This window comes from Coloeus monedula (genome assembly GCF_965178545.1).
Source record: "Coloeus monedula genome assembly, chromosome: 2".
In the NCBI taxonomy this organism is placed as follows: domain Eukaryota; kingdom Metazoa; phylum Chordata; class Aves; order Passeriformes; family Corvidae; genus Coloeus; species Coloeus monedula.
The window spans coordinates 118228820-118246783 of record NC_138782.1 but is presented as its reverse complement, the minus strand read 5'-3'; the positions used below and the strand labels follow the sequence as shown (position 1 = coordinate 118246783).

Here is a 17964-nt window from a genome sequence, read left to right as displayed (position 1 = left end):
ATAGATGTCCTTTGCAAGCACTTGTTCTCTGAATCTGGGACTTTGCTTACAAAGTGAAGAATTAAAACACAGTCAGTTACTTTCTTCTCCAGGTCTGACGTATTCCAGGTGCTTCTGAAAACCTCTCCTGAAAGAAACATTAAAGACATGCAAAGCAGAGCTGCTGAACAAATCTATCTGTGAAGGTGAAAGCCAGTTCCCAAAGACTTGATGAATAGCAGAGTTGAGGGTTGTGAGCAGATTTGAGCTGCACATAGCAGTGGCCTGCTCTTGATGATGTATTTTGCCATTTATTTTATGTATTTGGAAGGGAAACTCTCTCCTCGAATCAGTTGTGTAGGAGACAGCAGCGCCAGCCAGGGAAGTGAGCACAGACTGTCGCCTCTGTTTTGTTTATCTCTGGGAAGTGTGACCTGCTGTGGGAAGGAGTGGTGTGTGACACAAGGAGTCAGCAGCTGAACTGCAACAATCCTTTGTGGATACCACTTCTCTTCATTTTTTTCTGTGAGAAAACTGGTGGTGTCCGTAACCAGGTGTGTTCCTGGCCCTGCTGATGCTGAGCCCGGAGCGCCACAGCCCTCCGTGAGGTTCCTGCTTCATCTGGAGAGTGAATTTCCTCAGCACAGCTGGATTTTCACTACTCCAGAGAATTTATTTCATTAATCTGCTTCTGGCAGCAGGATGATTTCTTTTTTCCTGCCAGTGCAATTCCATAAGGCTGTGTGATTAGAGACAACGTGACAGGAGGGTCCTGGTGGCCACTGTCCTGTGAGTCAGCTGTGTGAAACCCACTTGAGATGCAAGAAACTGACATGACAATTTGGGGGGGTTTGGTTTTTATATTAAAAGGAGTGAAGGATGGGTTTGGATCCCACTGCACTGGGATCTTGGAGATCCTGGAGAGTTCTTCTGAAAGTCTTTGCGTGTGACGTGGGGTTGGTCAAGCTGTTGGGATATAGTTTTGGGGCCTCTAAACCTTGCTGAGGTGCAGATAAATTTTATGCCTTAAAAACATCTTGCAGAAGCAGCTTTATGAGCTGTGAGGACTCACAGTAAGTCAGAGGCCCAGCTACTGTGGTTAAATGACAGCCACAAAAGGATCCCAACGCAGATCCAGCTCTGTTTGGGAGAACTTTGATGCAGTTCAGGACGTTGGGACAGTGCATAATTTGTGGACAGAAGCTTTTTATGATGAAGATGGTTAAAATACTGGCAGAGGTTGGTCAGATGGGGTGGCTGCCCCATCCCTGGAAACATTCAAGGTCAGGTTGAGCAGAGGTCTAAAAAACATGATCCAGTTGAAGATGTCCCGGCTCATTGCAGGGGGGGTTGGACTAGATGACCTTTAAAGGTCTTTTCCAACTCAGATTTTTCTATGATTTCCTGAAAGTGGACATGGCAAGACCCAGCTTGAGTCTTTTGGCTCCTGCTGCTGTGCCTTGCCTCGAGCAGATTGTCTGGAGTGGTCACATCTGTGCCACGTGTGACAGTGTCAGGCAACCTCTTGAGCAGAATTTGTGTTTTCCACTCATGGCAGACATTTAATCTCTCTTTATAGTTTTTATCCATCAGTGCTTTGTGCTTGTATCTTAGGTTGTTATCCAAACACTCAACACACTCTAATTCAGTGCAATAAGTGTAAGTGGACCGTAGTAAACAAGTAAATGACTGGAGCTGTTACCCAGTGATTAATTAATGGGAGCAGGGCAGCCAGAAGCAGTGAGACACAAACCTTTGTGTCCCACAGCAGAGGACAAGAATTGGCTTTTATAAATCATAATAATAGGTCAAGAGCTGCAAATTCTCAAAACTTGGTGTTTCACTGGTGATCAGGCATACAGATGGCAGGATTTCAACTACACTGGAGCCTTGTTTTGGGCCAGAGAGTGTTACCAGCTTAGACTGCCTTCTTTTGGTACTAACATGTGTGCTTCCACAGCTCCTTGATGTAAACTTGGCAGGGTCTCAGGACTGTGGTTGGTTGAATAATTCCACTTCCCCAGTAGTATAAACTCAGTTTTAGATCCCACTGTGGGCCCTGGGGGTAGGCAGCTCTTGGCTGCCCCAGCTGTTCCTGAACTCTGTCAGTTGAGGGCAAGGCAATCTCTGGGAATGGGTTTTGGGAAAATCAGGGTCTGTTGGTGGGCACAGCTCTGTTGAACAGCAGTGAGCTCCTATATCTGAAACAAAACACACCCATCCCTTTCCCCCAGGACAACTAAAACTTCATAGCCTCCAGAATTCTGTTTGAGGAAGAACAATTAAGAGTATAAACCCTGTGATTTTAAAAATCTGGTTGGAGTAAACCCGCCTGAATATGGTACTTGAGGGTCAAGTTGAGACGTTCTGAACTTAACTACCTTCAACACACAACAAAAAGCATAATAAACCCCCACATTAGAAGTGGTAAAACTACAGGGGGCTGTTTCTCCTGAGTTACATATGATTATGAGAGCTTATAAAACCTTGATGCATCTCTAGAGGGGGGAGGCAGTTTGGGTTCTGTGTGCAAGCCAGCCTCTACCTGCCTGGGTGATATCACCGGGCAGGTGGTGGCACAGGTGGTGTCGGCAGTTTATTGGTACTTGGAGCACCTCCTAAAACTTCACTGCTCAGGGGAGTTTGGATGTTGTTAACCTGTTCTGATGGCTGAAGGGCCTTGTGGAAAGCATGGGGAGTTCTGAAGTACTGCTTCAGTTACTCAGCCAGCTCTGCCTTTTTTATGTTTTCCGATGAACCTATGGCTCACCTCTTCGTGCACGTCTAAGCCTCTTGTTTTATTCGGTTCCTCTGCTGATCACTTCTTCCCCTTCCTGCATTGATCCTTCATTCCCTCTCACGCTTTGGAAATAACTGAATTAACTTCTAGGATTTTTTTGCTCTTTTTACTGTTTTCTTAGAAGTCTTGCTTTAAAAACATTTGAAAAATCTTTTGTCCCTAATCATGCCTGAGTACCTCGAGCTTGATTCCTGCTTTGCTGACAGACAGCTGCCCCTTCTGGTTTGTTTTCTGGCTGTTGTTACAGCTGCTGACAGTTGGTTTGCTCCATTTCTGGGCTCATTTGAGCTATATCATATAAACTGGTTTCTTTATCTCCCTTCTTATTCAAGCATTGAATGATTAGGATTTCCTAACAATCATTATTTATATATAATAGTGGGGAAGGGACTTGTTCCCATTTCACAGATGGAGAAGTTTAGGGATCACGGGAGTTGTGGACAATTCAAGTCAGTGATAGCTTTGGCTTCCCAGTTTTTACCCTCTTTGCCTGGGGGTTGATGGTGCAGATTCCAGGGTGTGCATTGAGTGAGGTTGAGCATAACCCCAGGGAGAAATTCAGGCAGCTGGGGATGGGGCAGGGAAGCTTCAACTCTGCTTTTTCTGGGATTGAAGCATCACAACTTCCTGGGCTTTGTAAGACACCACCTTTTATCAGTAGATAAACCACTTTAAAATGTTTGGTAAAGAAGAACTTTTCTCTTTCTCTTTGTTTTTGTTCTGTTCTGGTTTTTCACAGGTATCAGTCAGAGCCGGATCTCCCATTGGCTGTTGCAGCAGGGGTCGGACCTGAGTGAACAAAAGAAAAGGGCATTTTACAGATGGTACCAGCTTGAGAAGACAAATCCTGGTAAACAAATGCAGCCCAAACATCTCCTGCTGTTTATTTATGGAATGGAAGCCTTTTGTCACTGTTGTTTATTAGCACTGATAATTCACTTCTAGGTCTGGGGTACTCCAGAGGATCTCCCTCTGACCAGGTTAATTTTTAGGAGGGTAGGAACAAATCTGCTTTTTGCTTTGCAGCAAATGATGCAGAGCTGCCTCATCCAGAGCTGCCTCATCCAGAGCTGCCTCATCCAGAGCTGCCTCATCCATGGCTGTCTGTCCAGCTCCTCAGCCACAGATCCCTGCCCTCCCACCACTCACTAAATCTGGGATCAGAAGCAGCCAGTGAAGCTGTAGTGAGTTAATGTGAAATAGAAGCTGAGGCTCTTCAGAATGAACAAACAGAAACCATTAATAATGACTGTGTGATACAAAGTTGCAGCAAAAACCCCACACAGTTTGGCAGAGAGGATCTTCAGAGGGGTTTGGGTTGGATCTCAAGCTCTTGGATGGGATGTTGATAGTTCCAGTGATAAACTGGAGATGTGTCTTTCAAATCCCACCTGCTTCTCCAAATCTCAAAATAGATCTTGAATACAAACAGAGAAGTAAAACTCCTCATTATCTTTAACTAACCAGCAATCTTCAAAATCACAGTTGAATTAATTTCCTTGCATTGTTCTTCTCCATAGATTTTGTTTGACCATAGTTTTTATTTTTCCCTTTTAACAGTTTTATTGTAAAGATCAAAATATTTACCTTTAATTTCCTTTAAACAATGGCTTTATTAAATTAACTGTGTAATTGTTTTAAGGAATTTAAAACTCAGGCTCTCTAATGTGAACTTGGCTTCAATATCCAGAATTCTATTAAGAAAAATTCCAGTAGAAACAGAGCCTCAAAACTTCTGCTCTGTGTGGAAGCTGAAAATCAAGAGGCTCCAGCTGACGGTTGGCCTGAGAATAATTCAGATTTAAGCTGGGCGGGTTCAGAGGGAGAGCTGAGCCTGTTTTTTCTGTTAAGCATCTTAAGATGTTGATGCTTCTTTTTCTGAAAGTTGTTTTAAAGAATAAAAGTGCTAGGAAGCCTTGATTTTTGCACTGGCTGGAACTGTGGTGCTGAGGGTCAGCAGAATTTGTGGGTACAGCATCCAGTGTCAGCCCTTGGAAAGGCTCAGGTTTTATCCTACAAAGTAACTCCCAGACATTTCCCTTTGATGGAAGGTGTTGCCTCCAAAGTACTGGAGAATGTAGAGCGTTTTTAGAAGATGTAAAAACCACCAAAACCCTCTCCAGATGAAACCTGTTGTGTGGATTTTTCCCAGCCTTGCATTCTTTATTTCCAGTATCACATGCAGCTGTTTAGGAAATAGTATTTTCTGCTAGTAACAGAACCATTGTTCAACTTAGCTCTAAAATCTTTACTTCTTCCTCTTTACCTTCTTTTTTCCCCATATCCATGAGCTCCCATCTCCTTTGTCCTTTTGCTCTTGAGAGGTGTCTAAGGCAGGAAGACTTTCCACAGTGAAGGTTGTGTCTGAAATTGAAATGAATCGACGTTAACTCTGCTTTGCTTTAGACATAGAAAAACTCCTTGCCGAGTGGTTGTCTGAGTGTAACCTTTTTCCCAAAAAGAGATCTTAAGCAGTGTTTTCAAGGAGTGTAAAAGGCAAATTGTTTCCTCTGCCTAAGCCAAGGGACTGTTTGGATGCACTTAAATTCCTTTTAGAACCAGATAGCGTTTGATTTCTTTTTAGAGGCTGAGGTAGAGGGAGGAACCTTCAGTTTTCCTGTTGCTGTTGGGGAAAATCTACCTGAGGAAAATGGGGCTGTATTTATTTATTCATTGTAGGATAATCCACTGCTTTGAATTATTGCCATCTTATTCTATTGCAGGTCAAATCATGTAGCCAAGAGTAATTAACGTGGCTATGAACAATTGTGTAAAGGGAGGTACCAGCCTTGTCCAGAGAATCCTGGATTTAAATTCCTGTTACAAAACCAACCTGGAGCTGAAGTTTTGGATACTGCTGACAGTATCCTATGATTAGGAGACAGAGTAGCTGTTCTGCTGTCCTCCTTAGAGCCAGAAAATGAGGAAATCAGTGGAGCTTTGTCCCTTGCTCCCAGAGAAGTGATGCCACCTCTATACTCTCTCTAGGGTGGGAAAGATTGTCCTCCTTGGAAGAATCTTGAGAGATGAAATGACTGCCGTGGGTTTTTTTCAAGTTGCTCGCTTACTAAGAGGTGGCATTTGGCTTTCTGTTCTCATGCATCCCATTTTTCCAATTCCAGCTTCTGGGAGGGAAATCTCAATCCTTTGAGTGGTAGAGTCAGCTCTCTGTGCAGAAGGACCTGCAGGTTTGAGTTATCAGTGGGCAAAGTGAGGCTTTTGGGAACTATTAGTTCCCCAATTTCTCTAATTCCTTATCTTGAAAAACTGGATCTTCACAATAAATCCATTTTTGGTCTGAATTTAAGTAGTGGTGGAAAGAAAACTTAAAATTGAAACCATTTTGAAGAACTAGGAGAGTAGATATAATGGTTTATAAACTGTGAAGGGGGATTAGTTTGTATGGAAAGGACTGGAGATCTCGTGGCAGACCTTCCCTTGACTCCTCCAGTTTGTAGAATTCACCTCTTATCTCCCTTTCCCATCTGGATACAGGTGAGACCCTTCCCTGTGGGTGACATCCCTGCCTTGCCTTCAGGTCCTCACAGCAGGGCTTGTATTTTACTGTGCTTATACAGGCAAATGATGACTTAAAAATACATGAAAAGAGATTTTATTTTTCTTTTTTTAAATGTGCTGTGTAATGCTTTAAATCATCCACAAGCAGTGCTGCATCTGCCAACGAAAGGACTTGGTGCTGGGGAACTTTAGGGCAGTTTTAGGGCATTGCTGGTGTTCAAATGCTGGTCCTACATGGCAGAGACTCAGCAATTCCATCCCTTCCATTCTTTCCCAGCTGGATTTGAGCTCCTGAATATGCTGTTTGTTGTTTGCCTGGCTTTGATTGCTGGTTTGCATGGGCAGTTTCTGTGTTTCTCCTATCCTTGGTGGTGGGTGTTCAGACAGCACCAGCCTGGAACGTTGCAAAGGAGACTTGAAGTCTCATGGAACAGGAAAAAACCACCCACTTGTCCTACTGTATGCAATAATCTTGCTCAAAAAAATGTCTTAATCAACGTTCTCTTGGTAGGAGTGATGTCAGAGTTAATAGCAATGCTGTGAATTCCACTGTACTACTGATTGTAAATTTTTCTGGAAGGAGTTGCCAGTTAGGGTCAAAGGCAGCTTTTTTATTGGAGGGAAGAAGTCAGTGCTAAATGCTGGTGTTTAAAAGATCTTTAATCCAATTAATAGGGATGCTTTTCATTTAGATGGAGCTTTTTTCACACAGGCACCACTTGTCTGTCCTGTGTTTTGTGGACGACTGAGAGCTATTTTGGCAATAGGTAAATCCTGCAATGTTCTGATTTTTTTTTTTTTTCAGAGCCCATAGGTTTTAAATAAATAGTCAATTTTTTTTTTTACACTGGTAGTTGTTAGCCTGATTAGTTTCCCTGGCACTGGGTCTTGGGCAATGTGGGAAGTTTGTTATGGAATAACTTCAGCTTGTCTCTTGCCTCTGCGTAGTGCAAACTGAAGCTGGCACCTTGAAATGATGTGTTAAAGTTACAGATGGATACAGACTGCTTCCATTTAGGCTGGGTATTTATTTCTGCCACACTTCTCTAATAGGAAGGCAGCTGTGGTCACCTTGGAGAGAACCATGGGCTCTTCCTCCTTGAACAAAAGAGAATGAAAGGGAGTTGTTATTATCAAGATGTAGCATCTCTTTTGTTATTTTCATAGCGGTTCTTGTTTAGCTGTGAAAGAAAAGCCAACCAAAAATCAGGGGCTGGCTGTCCCACGAGGTTTGCACTGGGAAGGGATGGTTGGTGGGCGATGTGATGATGATGGTGATGTGATGTGCTGTTCCACAGAGCTGCAGAGCAAACAGTCCCTGCTCTGCTCCTTTTCAAGCCATGGGCTCTGTAGGGAACCTTGTGCTGCTGCTGATTTCAATCCAGCCCAGCTCGCTCTGACCGAGAGGTGTTTATTGTGTGATCTGGGGTCAGCCTGGCTAAAAATACAGTGAGGCATCTGTTCTTATCGGGATAATGTACAATAGGTACTTGCTGCAAATGAAAACTTGCCAGGAAATGGTTTTTTGGAGCTGGGAGATGGCCTGAGGCTTTCTGTGACCATTCCACGGCAGGGCCTGCCTGAGCCCTGGGATGAGGAGCAGCAAGTGCATGGGATGCTCTTAGAGCAACTCCCTTCCTTCAGGATGGTGCCTGGGATGTGCAGGCCTTGGCCAGGAGCAATTTTGAACGTAGAGAGAGCTGCATTCCAGCTGGAGAGCACCACTCCTGCCTCCTCACCCCCAAACCCGCCCACAGCATCCTCAGTCACACAAAAAATTCACAGAGAAAACCCAGTGCTGTAGGAAAAGGTGCTGAGCATTGCCAGGGAGTGAGAGATGTCTCCTTTCATTTCTGTGAGTGAAAGGAGTTCTTCCCAGGCGGCTCACCTCTACACCCCTCAGAGGTGTCTTGCTGTTTGATGCAGACACTGAAAACCTCATACTGTGTTTTCTCCACTCTGTCTGCTCAGGAGAGAAGTTTCACTTCTCCTTAGAAGCTGTTTGAGGGGTTTATAAAAAGAATCTGAACTGGTGTCTAGGATGTAACTTGCTAAGTTATAAAGAAGTGGAGCTGGGTGGCAAGAAGACTGTGATGGAACGTTGGAAGAGCAGAATAAATGGGATCCCCAGGTGCTCACTGAAAAGAGGAGGATGAGGAAAAGCTCCATAGGTTCCTTATCAAATGTGTGTATCATAAATGGTAAATTTGGTTCAAAGTCATCTCATTCCACCCCCCCCAGCAACGGGCAGGGACACCTCCCACTATCCCAGGTTGCTCCAAGCCCTGTCCAACCTGGCCTTGGACACTGCCAGGGATCCAGGGGCAGCCACAGCTTCTCTGGGCACCCTGTGCCAGGGCCTCCTCACCCTCACAGGGAAGAATTCCTTCCCAATATCCCATCCATCCCTGCCCTCTGGCAGGGGGAAGCCATTCCCTGTGTCGTGTCCTTCCGTCCCTTGTTCCAAGTCCCTCTCCAGCTCTCCTGGAGCCCCTTTAGGCACTGGGAGGGCATCCCCTGTGCCCTTTTTTCCACACTTCCATCCAAGCCTATTTTGGGCCTCTTTATGCATTCAGATGCTCCTCTCTTGCTGTGCGGGGGTACTTGCTTGTAATTCTCAGCATATTCCTCTCTTATCTGCTGCTGATATTGATGTTACCCCATAGAAAAGAGAAATGGGTAAATTGATCTAGGAAGGCTACTAAAACAAAAAAAAAGTGTATTATATTCAGTACGTGAACATACCTGTAGCAGCAGCAGAAAATTTATGCTTTCAGTGCAGAATTTTTTTCAACCTTTGTCTGAAAAATCTCGGGCAAATTTAATGGAAGGACTCTGCATCTCTTACCTTGATGTGAGGCATCACTGGTACTCCTGTACTCCCCCTGTGAAATCAAATCTTCAGGTAGGGAAAGCGTATTGCTAACACAATTCTGGGAAAGCTAATTTTTTTTTCCTGTTCTCCCCTGTCTCTTTTTAAAATGATATTTTTTTTTTTTTTAAAGTTTTTAAGTATATTTAAAGCCTGGCAACTTGATAGCCACCCAGCCCCCTAAACTGTGCAAGTAGCAGAAAGACCAGATAAGGAGCTTTCCTTGAAACGGCCTCCCAGTAAATTGGCACTATAGGAAATATTTCATGTTTCAATGGAACCAAGTAATCTGTGTAGGCTCGTTAGCTGGGAATTAGGAAGAGGCACCGTGCCTTGTGTGTGCAAGGCAGAGATTGTGGGCTTCACTTCCTACTGACTCCTCCTGGGTAACATTCGTAAATTATTTTGGGCTCCACTACCTCACACAGATGCAAGCCCCTGGCAGGAAGGAAAAGACTCTGTGTGCATTTCTGGAAAGGATCACGGCCAAGTGCCTGAATAGCTCATTTCTTGCTTTTTAGCTGTAGGAATTTGTTTATTGGTTAAACTCTTAGGTTCCCTTGACCCTTTCACTCCGTTGTGGAGAAGCAGTGTTGTTTCACTAACGCTGTGTGTTTCGATGATTAAATCCCAAGCATTCTGATCAGGCCTGAGCACCCAAAGGGGTTTGCTGTCACAGCCCTGCTCTTGGGTGTTCCCAACACCAGAGCAGGGCTGCTGCTTCTCCTGGATCTGTCCAAGCTGCCTCAGTGCAGGAATTCCACTGGAGCTCAGGATGCTTGTGGGTGATTTATCTTTTCATACAACCTTTTTTCCTAAATTTTTTTTTTTTTTTGCACACTAGAACAGCTCTCTCTTCCCTACGGGGGAAGCCACTGAGCACAAAGCTGTCCTTCAGAACATACCCTGGTTTCTGTCCTCGTGTCCTATCCCAGGTTCCCATCCTCACCAAGGGATGTAGGAAAGATCGATCTCCCTGAGTGTCTTGATTTATCTTGATTTATTAACTGAGAGGCTGTTGTGGAAAGGATCAGGGGTAAGTTTCAAAGGGGCCTTTCCTGAGGGCATCTTGCCAAATCCTGTCTTGTGCCTGATGCTTTCCAGCTCAGACTCACAGAAAGGGGAAATATATCCGTAGAAGGGGAGCAGGAGAGGAAGGTTGTGATGTTAATCTGCTTTCAGTGGCTTTTTCAGGCACCCTGGTACTCGTGAGCCCATGTTTGCCCAGGCCACAGGGTGTTCCTATTGGTGAAGCTGCTTCAGATATTTCCTCAGCTCTTCGGACACGTGGAAATACCTTTGGTATAAATTCCCATTTTGCTTCCTGAGACTGCTGTGTAATTAAATAGAAACTGCTGTTTCCTATTTTGTGACAGCTGAGGTGGCAGCACAACCCAGATAAATCCCAGCTGGGGCACAGCTCACCCTTTCTGTGTGATCCTTTTCCTCTTGATGAAGACAGGACATTTTCCTAAGTGCCCATCACCTCCTTAGATTTCCATGGTCATCCCCTTCCGCCTTGGAGGTTGGGAACTGGGAATTTAGCTGGCTTTGTGTATCTTCAAGGTATCCGTGATAACGCTTTCTTTTTTTTTCCAGTTTGAATGGTTTCATCACCTGTCTTGTCTTTTTTTTCATGAGCAGGAGTGAGAGGATGGGCCTGACTTTTAACCCCCTGGGAAACACAGTGTTTATTATCTTTAGGGGCTACACTAAGCATGAGACCCGCTCCCATCCCAATAGAAGAGCCAGAATGGAGACAGACGCCTCCCCCAGTCACAGCTACCTCTGGGACCTTCAGACTACGGCGAGGCAGTCGGTTCACGTGGAGAAAGGAGTGCCTGGCTGTTATGGAAAGGTACGTGGTGGCTCCTCGAGAGGGTTTGGAGATGGGAGTTCTAAAGCCAAGACAAGGGTTCTTTTCCCTGCTCTGGTGAACCCCAGTGTTGTTTTCATGGATGTGTTGTAGCCTCCTGCCAGCCTGTAAGAGTTTTAATTTGTGATGATGGAGTAAGAGGAGCTGTTTTGCCTCTTGTGTTGTTTAAAAAGTTGTAACACTGCTCTGGACAGTATCTCTTTGTTTTTGTATGCCCCAGGACATCGTGTCCTTAGCTCAGTCTGAGAGTGTTGGTGTTCAGCTCTTCCCTTTGCTTTTGCAGAAACTTCTCCACTTATCCTGATCCAGGCTCTCTTGGGGGGTCCTGCAAGCTCTTTACATTCTGCGTTTCTCCTTTCCCACTTTCCTGCCTTGTCCTCCTGATGCCTCGTGGTGTTTTAAAGTGGATACTGCCATTTTGGCAGTACCGTAATTGTTTGGGATGCAGAACTTTGCCTAACAAGCAGTAGATTCCTGGTCCAAAAAGGCTCTTAGAACCCTTTTACAGGAGCTGGGAGCAGCACAGAGCAAAGTGGATCTTTCAAATCCAGATGCAGAGTGGCAGGTGATCATTAGAGCTCCCAGCTCTCCTCTCTGAGCCTGGGCAGGCTTTGCCTTTCTCTCTGCTTACAGGAATGTCTCTTTTGTGGATAATGTTCTACAAGAGAAAAGGGCTGGAGAAGGTGGATGTAGTTTAAGGATGAATGCCCGTTTCTGTCCAGGGCTAAATGGCTGGGAGGAGTTTTCTCCACTCTGAGAGTGTGAGGAACCTCCTTTCCATGGAAGGACTGGTGTGTCCATGGAAGGGCTGCGTGTGCTACACTCCTCTCTGGTCTGCAACCCCAGTGAGACCTCGGCCAGCAGATCTGTTGGATGTGCTTTTACCATTTCTTTAATGCTTCCCTTTCCTCTTGCTTGCATGGAGGTCTTGGGAGCTGATTAGGAGCAGAAAAGCATCTTTTGCCTGAGTTAAGACCAAAATCCTGAGCTCCCTCAGGAGCCCAAGCTGGACACACTTCTATGTCTTTGCAGGACTGGAACCAGTAACTTGAGTGTTTGTTTCCCTATTCTGGCCTGTCACTGCATTGATATTTTTGGCTTTGCCTGGATGTTTCCCCAAAGAAAATAATGTAAATGTTTGAAATCTGCTCTGCTTTGTTAGACCCAATTAATGCAAAGTCCTGTGATCTACTAGTGCTGGGGCCTGTGTTTCTCTGGTGTCCCTCACCACAGAGGCAGAACAAGGGGCAGGACAGGATCTTTAGCACTTTGAAATGCTCCTCTGACTGCCCTGATTGTGTGTGAAGAAGGACAGAACCACCACAGCTCTGTGTGCCCTCAGGGCAGCACCATCTCCTGATCAGCTCTCTGTGTGTGAAATGCTTATTTGGAGTAGAATTAGAGCTCTTTGGGCATGGGTGTTTTTCTTCTTGGTTTCTGAATGGCCCAAAGTGCAACAACTGCTGTTACTTGCTGTTTGAACCCTGATTGTGCCTCAGACTCCTTTGCTGGGGAAACAGCAGAGAGAGAGCTGAGCAAGCCACCCTTTCTCATCCACCTCTGTCCTCAAGCCAGTCTCTGCTGGGACATCTGTTAGAAAGGTGTGAGATTTGGGTATTGAAAGAATCAAGTTGGTGTTGACACTGGAAATCATCCAGTTGTGAATGCAGATACATAATCACTCGATCTAATTTTTCATTAAATTATTCTTCTTTGTTGTTCTTGGTTTTGTTCTCTGTGTCTTGTGCTCTGTAAGGGCTTTGCTGCTGGGGTTTTCTGCTTATTCTGCTGCTGCCACATTGCCTTAATCCTGGCTTTTAATATGAATTTACCAAGCTCTTGGCTAGGTCACTGTGGGTGCTGGGTTTCACAGCCTTGTGTGTGGTACTGGGAAGCAAAGCTGAGGAGTTCTACTCGAGGCAAAAACGGTAAAAGTGTTGTGTGACAATAAAACTACACCATAAAGCAGGCTGGGAATATGGTTGTTTAACTGTTGTGCTTTAATAGGCCTAGTTGAGCTGTAAGGATGAGCTGTTTTATGTGACAAGTTTTGAAAGAGTGGGAGAAAAATGCTCCTCTGGGAGCCCTTGGAAAAAAGTCACTAATTTCACTTCCAGGTCACTGGAGTTTTCCAGGCTTGTCCATGATATGACTCATAACAGCAGCAGGATGAAGGTAACCAGACCCTTTGGCCCAAGCAGATCAGGTTCCTCTGGTGCCACAGGGTCAGGAATAAGCATTTGGCCGCTAAAATGGTGTTTGGCATTCCCTGTGGGCTGGTGCTATTTGTTTGGTAATTTGCATTTTCCTCTGCAGGATTAAGTTTTGACTCTGAGTGGAGGCATCTCCGTTTAATGGACTGTTTTCCCTAATGAAAGGCAACTTTCAGAGCACTGTGTGTGTGTGTCCTGCAGCTTCTGGCTCTGATGTTGGTGCACACAAGGATATAGGCACCTGGTTTTGAGCTGCTGCTCTGGGAACCTCAGGAAAGTGCTCGTTCATTTGGGCTGATACCTGTCCAGGAAGGAGAAACAGATCCAGGAGACAATTCCATCCCACTAATGCACTCAAAGGAGGGCTCTGTGCACCTTCCTCTCCAGCTGCCTCCTGCAGTTAGAACTGACTTTGGTGGTTCAGTTTGATGCCTGAAGATAAGAGGGTGGAATCCAGACCTTAGGGGAATCTCTGCAAAACTCCTCCTTCCCTCTGAAATACAAACATTTTTTGGGTGAGGAAGAGGGTGTTGACCTGCTCCATCACTGAATTGTGCCTGCTGCTTTTGTCTCGGATTCAGTTGGTAAAAACTGAAGTTGCTGAAAGGCCATGCATCAAACCAGCTGAGAGCACTTCAAGGGAAGAATCTGAATGTGGTTGCAAGAATCAGAGGGATTTGCTGTTTAGGAGCAGGCTCTCCAATTGAAAATTCGCAGCACTGGTCAGGATTTGGTCCATGAACTGAATGAGAAGGGTGAGGGTTGAACGGGTAGTTTCTCTTTATTTAAGAGATTTAAATCAACAAAAAATTGCAGTTCAATTAATTATTATATTGGTGCCAACCTCATGGAATGAAGATTAAAGTTAGGGCCATGTCCTGAAATGTCTGATGTACCTAAGGGTCTGAGTAGAGGGTATGTATATTAAAGGACCTAATTGGTTTATACTGGATTTCCAGGATGCTGCTTGTGGTTTCTGTAATTCAATTCTCCAGCCTTTACTGCTTTTTTGGAATCCTCCCAGGGTAGTTTATTAATCCCTGATCTTAGATTTTTTGGACAACAGATTCAGGTCTCTTTATCCCTTTATTTTTTATTTTTTTGTAGATATCTCCCTGCATATTTATGCTCTGAAGGTTAAGAGGAGCAGTAGTTCCAGAAAGTAAAGTTCTATATTTAACTGCAGACTAGGTGTGGTTCAGACAACTGCAGTGCTACTGATGCCAACCTTGACCTGTTCTCTTCTGGAGCCTCCTGCTCATGGAATATGCTGAGGTTTGAGTGTGTTGATGTTGCTTTGCCCTCCTTTGGGAGCGGAGCTAAGGCTGCAAGAGTCCTTTCTGTGCAAACCCGAGGTTAAACTTGAAAGCCTCTCTCTGGTTCACTTTCGTGTTCTTTTTTTGTTACGTCTTGTCCCACAGATCTTGTTGGGTTTTTTTTTTTTTCCTTTCCTCTGCTTTGCTTCTTCTTTTCAACCCCTCTCATTAGAAGTATGAAATTGAAAATTCCCTTAGGGCTTTCTCTTTTTTAAATGAAGCTGGGTTGTCTTGTCAGTCTATTTTTTTTATTATTATTTTTTTTCCCCCCAGTGATGTATGCTTCTCCTCTAATCATATGTTGAAATAAAGGTTTATCTTCTTTTTCAGGCAAAAAAAATAACTAAGATTGGCAGCAGAATCAGTGACTTTATACCCGTTTTAAGGCACTTTTCATGAGTGCCATTAAAGACTGGGGGGGGAGTTGAGTGTTGTTTTTTAAGTATATGCTTTATCCAAAGATTAAATTAAAATAACTGTAAATTCTGCCCCAAACAAAAATGAATAATTCAGCAGTTGAATGTATTTCAGTTTGTCTAGGGAGCAGGGACTTTGCTTTCTGGTTGAGGGTTATTTGGTTTGATTTTATCACTCTGGGTTTTGATTTTAACACTTGTCTGTGCTTCTGAAGCTCCTTTCGTAAAGGTGCACTTAAATTAAATAAGACTGAGATCATATAGATCCCCATCATCCCCCTTTCATAGGTGGCAAAACAGAGTCAGGTGTTTCACTTGGCTTTATTCAGAAGAGGAATGGGTTTAGATTTCCCAAGATAGGGGGGTACAGTTTCATGCTGTAGCTGAGCTGAATTAAGTTTGTCACCAGCTCATCCTTAGGTGTTATTCTGTCTCACCACCCTTCTCAATTCCTCCTCCTCAGTTTCCCTGCTCCTGCCGCCCTGCGCTGTGCCAGAGATGTTTCTTGTCTGATGGAAATAGCAGCCAGTTCAGCCTGCTTCAGGAAAAGTAAATCCTTTTTATTTCCCCCTGCATTTTCCTGAATTGCTTCAGCTTGCTGTGCACTGAGGCTGTGCCAGGGCTGTCTTGGGGCAAAGGACAGGAATGCACAGCTGGGAGCACCAAGAAGGGAAATTTAACAAAAAGATGACAAATTTCCGTGGAGTGTTTTGATGTGCTTCGTTTTGCTCTGATTTTGTTTGGTTTGAGTTGGATGAGTTCCTGGTTTCTTTACAGGCCTGGTTGTACTGACAGGTGTGGTGGCATCGTGGAAGAGGGATCCTGTGATTTTTGCAAGGAACAGGAATGCATTAGGTCCATGAGGATTAGAGGGATGGAGCACCTCTCCTATGAGGAAAGGTTGAGAGAACTGGGGGTATTCACCTGTAGATGGATCCAGGGAAACCTTAGAGCCCCTTCCAGTGCCTCAAGGGACTCCAGGAGGATTGGAGAGGGACTTGGGACAAGGGCTGGAGGGACAGGACACAGGGAATGGCTTCCCAGTGCCAGAGGGCAGGGATAGATGGGATATTGGGAAGGAATTCCTGGTTGTGAGGATGGTGAGGGGCTGGGCTGGAATTCCCAGAGAAGCTGTGGCTGCCCCCGGATCCCTGGCAGTGCCCAAGGCCAGGTTGGATGGGCTTGGAGCAACCTGGGATAGTGGAAGGTGTCAGAATTGTAACAAGACGATCTTTAAGGTCCCTTCCAACTCAAGCCATTCCATAATTCCATAATTACTGTGCCATCACTGCCAAACTCTGATTTGACCAGTTTTGGTTTTGTTCCCCCTTCGAAGTGGACCCAAGCTGAGGAAAGTCATCTCCATGCTGAGACCAGTCACTGCTGCATTCCCATCGTGGTGCTGGGCGGTTCAGCCTCATTTCCCCTCCTGGAAGAGGCTCATCCCACCCTGATCCCAAGGCGGTGCCCTGGGCATGGTCCTGGCCCCGAGTGAGATGAGGCCTGACGTGCCTTATTAGAAATCCTTCCGACTGTGAAAGCGCTTTTACTGCAGCTCTCCCGAGCGCCGGGGCTTCCACGGCTTCCCTGGGGAAAACGAGAGCTCTATTAGCTCCTGAAATTCAGTTAGGAAATTTTCTTAGTTAATTTCATCCCATTACTCTTAGTTATGTCTTCCAGCAGAACCTTAATACCGGCCCCATAGGGGATCTAAGTTTCCTGTGCAAGGCTTTGGAGGAGATTTAAGTTTGGGATTCATTGCGTTTCTCCCTTCCCAAGCTGACAACAGAGCAGGAAGTAATGTCCTTTGGCCTCTTCCATTAGGCTGCTACATTGTTAGAAACAGAACAGCAGCTTCTCATCAATATAACGATGGCCACGGGTTGGCTTGGGAATGCTGCTCGTCTTCCCTGGGTTTGCTGGGAGTGAGGAGGGCTGGGAATTATCTCTGCTGTCCCTGTGACCCTCAGGTGTCCTTGAACCTTTTGGTGGCTTCGCTGTTCTCATCTGTAAAATATCCACTACCAGCCTGGGAGATGAGTCAAGCCAAGGGAAAAGTGCCAGAAGCCTCTAATTCTTGGGTTACCAAGGAACATTGGCATTAGGAAAAACTTCCTGGCTTCAGGAATGGCACAGCACTAAGCAGGTTATCTACAGGAGCTACAGAACATTTCTCAGGAGCAAATTAGCTGAAATCTGTCAGGATGGTTCTGAGATACTTGATCTTAATGCAGAGGGAAACATCAGGTGATTTCTTTATATTTTTTTCCAGCTCTTTCAATCCTGTCATAAGGTGTTTGTTAGTCAGCAACTTCCAGGGGGAGGTTCAACTACATTAAGTCCTTTGAGACGCAGGGAGCGGGTTTTTTTAGGATCTTTGCTGTTTGTGCTCCTGAAATGCTTCGAGATCTGAGCAAAGGCACTTTGCAAAGGCACCCAGCAAAGTTCACTTTACCATTCAGACACAGGCAAGATCATCTGGTTGTGCGAAGGTTCAAGTGGTTTGGCTCAGGGTCATTGCTCTGTGTCTTCATAAAATGCAAGAGCAGCCATTTTCTGCTTGGCACACAGGATCTGCCTTATTTTGCATTAGATCAAGCTCTGTTCCCTCTCAGACATGCATAATACACAAGCTTCCTATTCTAATCAGCTGTAAGCAAATCCCAGTTGTTTGGCAGATTGCAGGCAGTAAAACAGAATGCAAGGATGTCTGTCCAAAGCCTCGCCAGACTCTGGTTTCTTCAAGGATCCAGCACCTCATGAGTTATTTTGCTTTCTAGAGAGCTCAGGTGCCTTGTGTTCTCTGTTTCTCTTTTTTAAAAATAATAAAAAGATGATCTGTGGGAGGGGCAGCTCCTTGCTGCAGATTTCTGATAAAATTCTTGTATCTGCCAAGGTCAGAATAACTGAAATCAGCGTTTAGAAAAAGCAACTTTGTCAGTCTGATTTGTAACAGCTCTGGCTGGTGCAGGA

General features: G+C 45.0%; 1 protein-coding gene across 1 annotated transcript in view; it reads left to right on the top strand.

The window, feature by feature from the left end:
• The window catches only part of HMBOX1 (homeobox containing 1), a 103315-nt gene that overhangs the window by 65455 nt on the left and 19896 nt on the right, over positions 1-17964 (top strand). Inside the window, exons 5-6 of the mRNA XM_082276718.1 lie at positions 3519-3629; positions 10875-11028. Of these exons, the coding sequence (XP_082132844.1) occupies positions 3519-3629; positions 10875-11028 (265 nt within the window). The remainder of the gene's footprint in view (positions 1-3518; positions 3630-10874; positions 11029-17964) is intronic.